We start from the raw sequence: 1,517 nt of genomic DNA on the forward strand, positions 1-1,517 counted from the left end.
GGAGAGGTAGAAAAAGAGTCTAAAGTTTAGCCTATGTCACGTCAAATGTTTGTTGAATGCTGAGTACGAGTATTAAATATAGTCTCGATGTTTGTTGAATGTCAAGTACGAGTATTAATATAGTCTCACAATTGACATATCATAGGTCTATGTTCAGCATCCTCTATAATTATTACTATCTCTATTTGTTTTTATTTGAGGTTGGATTGTGCAATTTACATTAGGAAACGTCAAATAAAAAAACTAGAGAGAATATTATTTTGATTTGTCCTTGGTTATGATAAAATAATTACTCTATATGTTTCTTTTTAGTTGTCGCTGAATACAACTAAAAAGAAACGAGGGAATATAACTTAAGTTGATCCATAAGTTAAAAAACCGCTCTATTGCCAAATAGACACAAGATCCCGTGCGAACCAAATGGGCAATTATCAGATCAATATCGTATCAGCACCGAGTAGTCACATTCAGCATACTGTCGAAGTTACATATTTGACGAGATATCCTTAACAAATGTCCACAGCGTATAAAAACGATTTGAATAGTCTGCGATGATGCAGGTACAGGCTCAGCACAAGATGCGCAAATCAAACTTCCATGAAATTTGGAAGCTATACTTGAATACAACCAAACCAAACCAAACCAAACCGACACACATGGATCGATCAAACCAAAGAATTAAAGAATACTGTACTACCGAGGAAGAGCTAGCTTATAGCTAAGTGGCCACACGACGGTCGCCGAACTCAGTCCTGCTTCCGGCCGGCGGCGGCGAGCATGGGCGACAACGCGGACCGCGTCCGGGCGAAGGCGGCGACGGGCGAGGGCTCCCCGGCGACGAGCGGCAGGTCGGAGAGCAGCGCGAGCATGCGGCGCGCGCTGAGCGACCGCGCGGGGCGGAGGGCAAGGCTCTTGGTGCGCGAGAACACGGTGGAGGACTGCGACAGGATGAGGTACACCAGTGCCTGCACCAGCACGAACATCCCGACCTTGATCAGCGCCGCCTCCATCTCCGGCTCCATGGCGCGGCAACAGTAACACCGGCTTTTATTGCCTTGAGCGAGGCTGTGCTTCGGGTCGAATTCAGAAGCGAACGCTGCGTTGAGCTTCAGAGTTCCGTAGACAGCTCTGAGAACTCGCTTCGATTGCACGAGGAAGATCGCTAGCTTGTGAGTTGTGACTTGTGATTCGGTGAGGCGAAGCGGTTGGAGCAGACGCGCGCTTTTTATAGGCCACGGACGGCGACCGGGCGCCGGTTTGACCATGGCAGGAGCAGAGGAGGTGACCATGTGTGTCATGGTGATTGCGGAGATGCTTCCGGCACCGGCTTGCGGTGAAAGTGAAAGTGAAACTGGAGCTGGCGAGGCGAGTGCGTCCGAATCTGCTTGCGTCGCCGCGTGCGCGAGGCCATTTGTCGCGTTGCTATTGGCATGGTGGATGGGCGGCCATGGGCCATGGCTGCTGGCTGCTAAACCGCTGGATGTTTCGTACTGCCGTGAGCCCGTGATGATGGGTCG

The 1,517-nt window shown here is 49.9% G+C and overlaps 1 protein-coding gene across 1 annotated transcript; it reads right to left on the reverse strand.

Moving 5' to 3' along the window:
• Nucleotides 1–439: 439 nt before the first annotated feature.
• LOC103647479 (uncharacterized) lies at nt 440–1,313 on the reverse strand. The gene has a single exon (XM_008672011.3). It carries the CDS (start codon nt 1,296–1,298, stop codon nt 747–749), a length of 552 nt encoding a protein of 183 aa, XP_008670233.1. The 5' UTR covers nt 1,299–1,313; the 3' UTR covers nt 440–746.
• Between the last annotated feature and the right edge of the window lie 204 nt (nt 1,314–1,517).

Source organism: Zea mays, chromosome 2, assembly GCF_902167145.1.
Source record: "Zea mays cultivar B73 chromosome 2, Zm-B73-REFERENCE-NAM-5.0, whole genome shotgun sequence".
Taxonomy (NCBI): domain Eukaryota; kingdom Viridiplantae; phylum Streptophyta; class Magnoliopsida; order Poales; family Poaceae; genus Zea; species Zea mays.

Coding starts and splice junctions, on each gene's coding strand:
- LOC103647479 (XM_008672011.3), bottom strand. CDS start 1,298: ATGACACACATGGTCACCTCCTCTGCTCCTGCCATGGTCAAACCGGCG.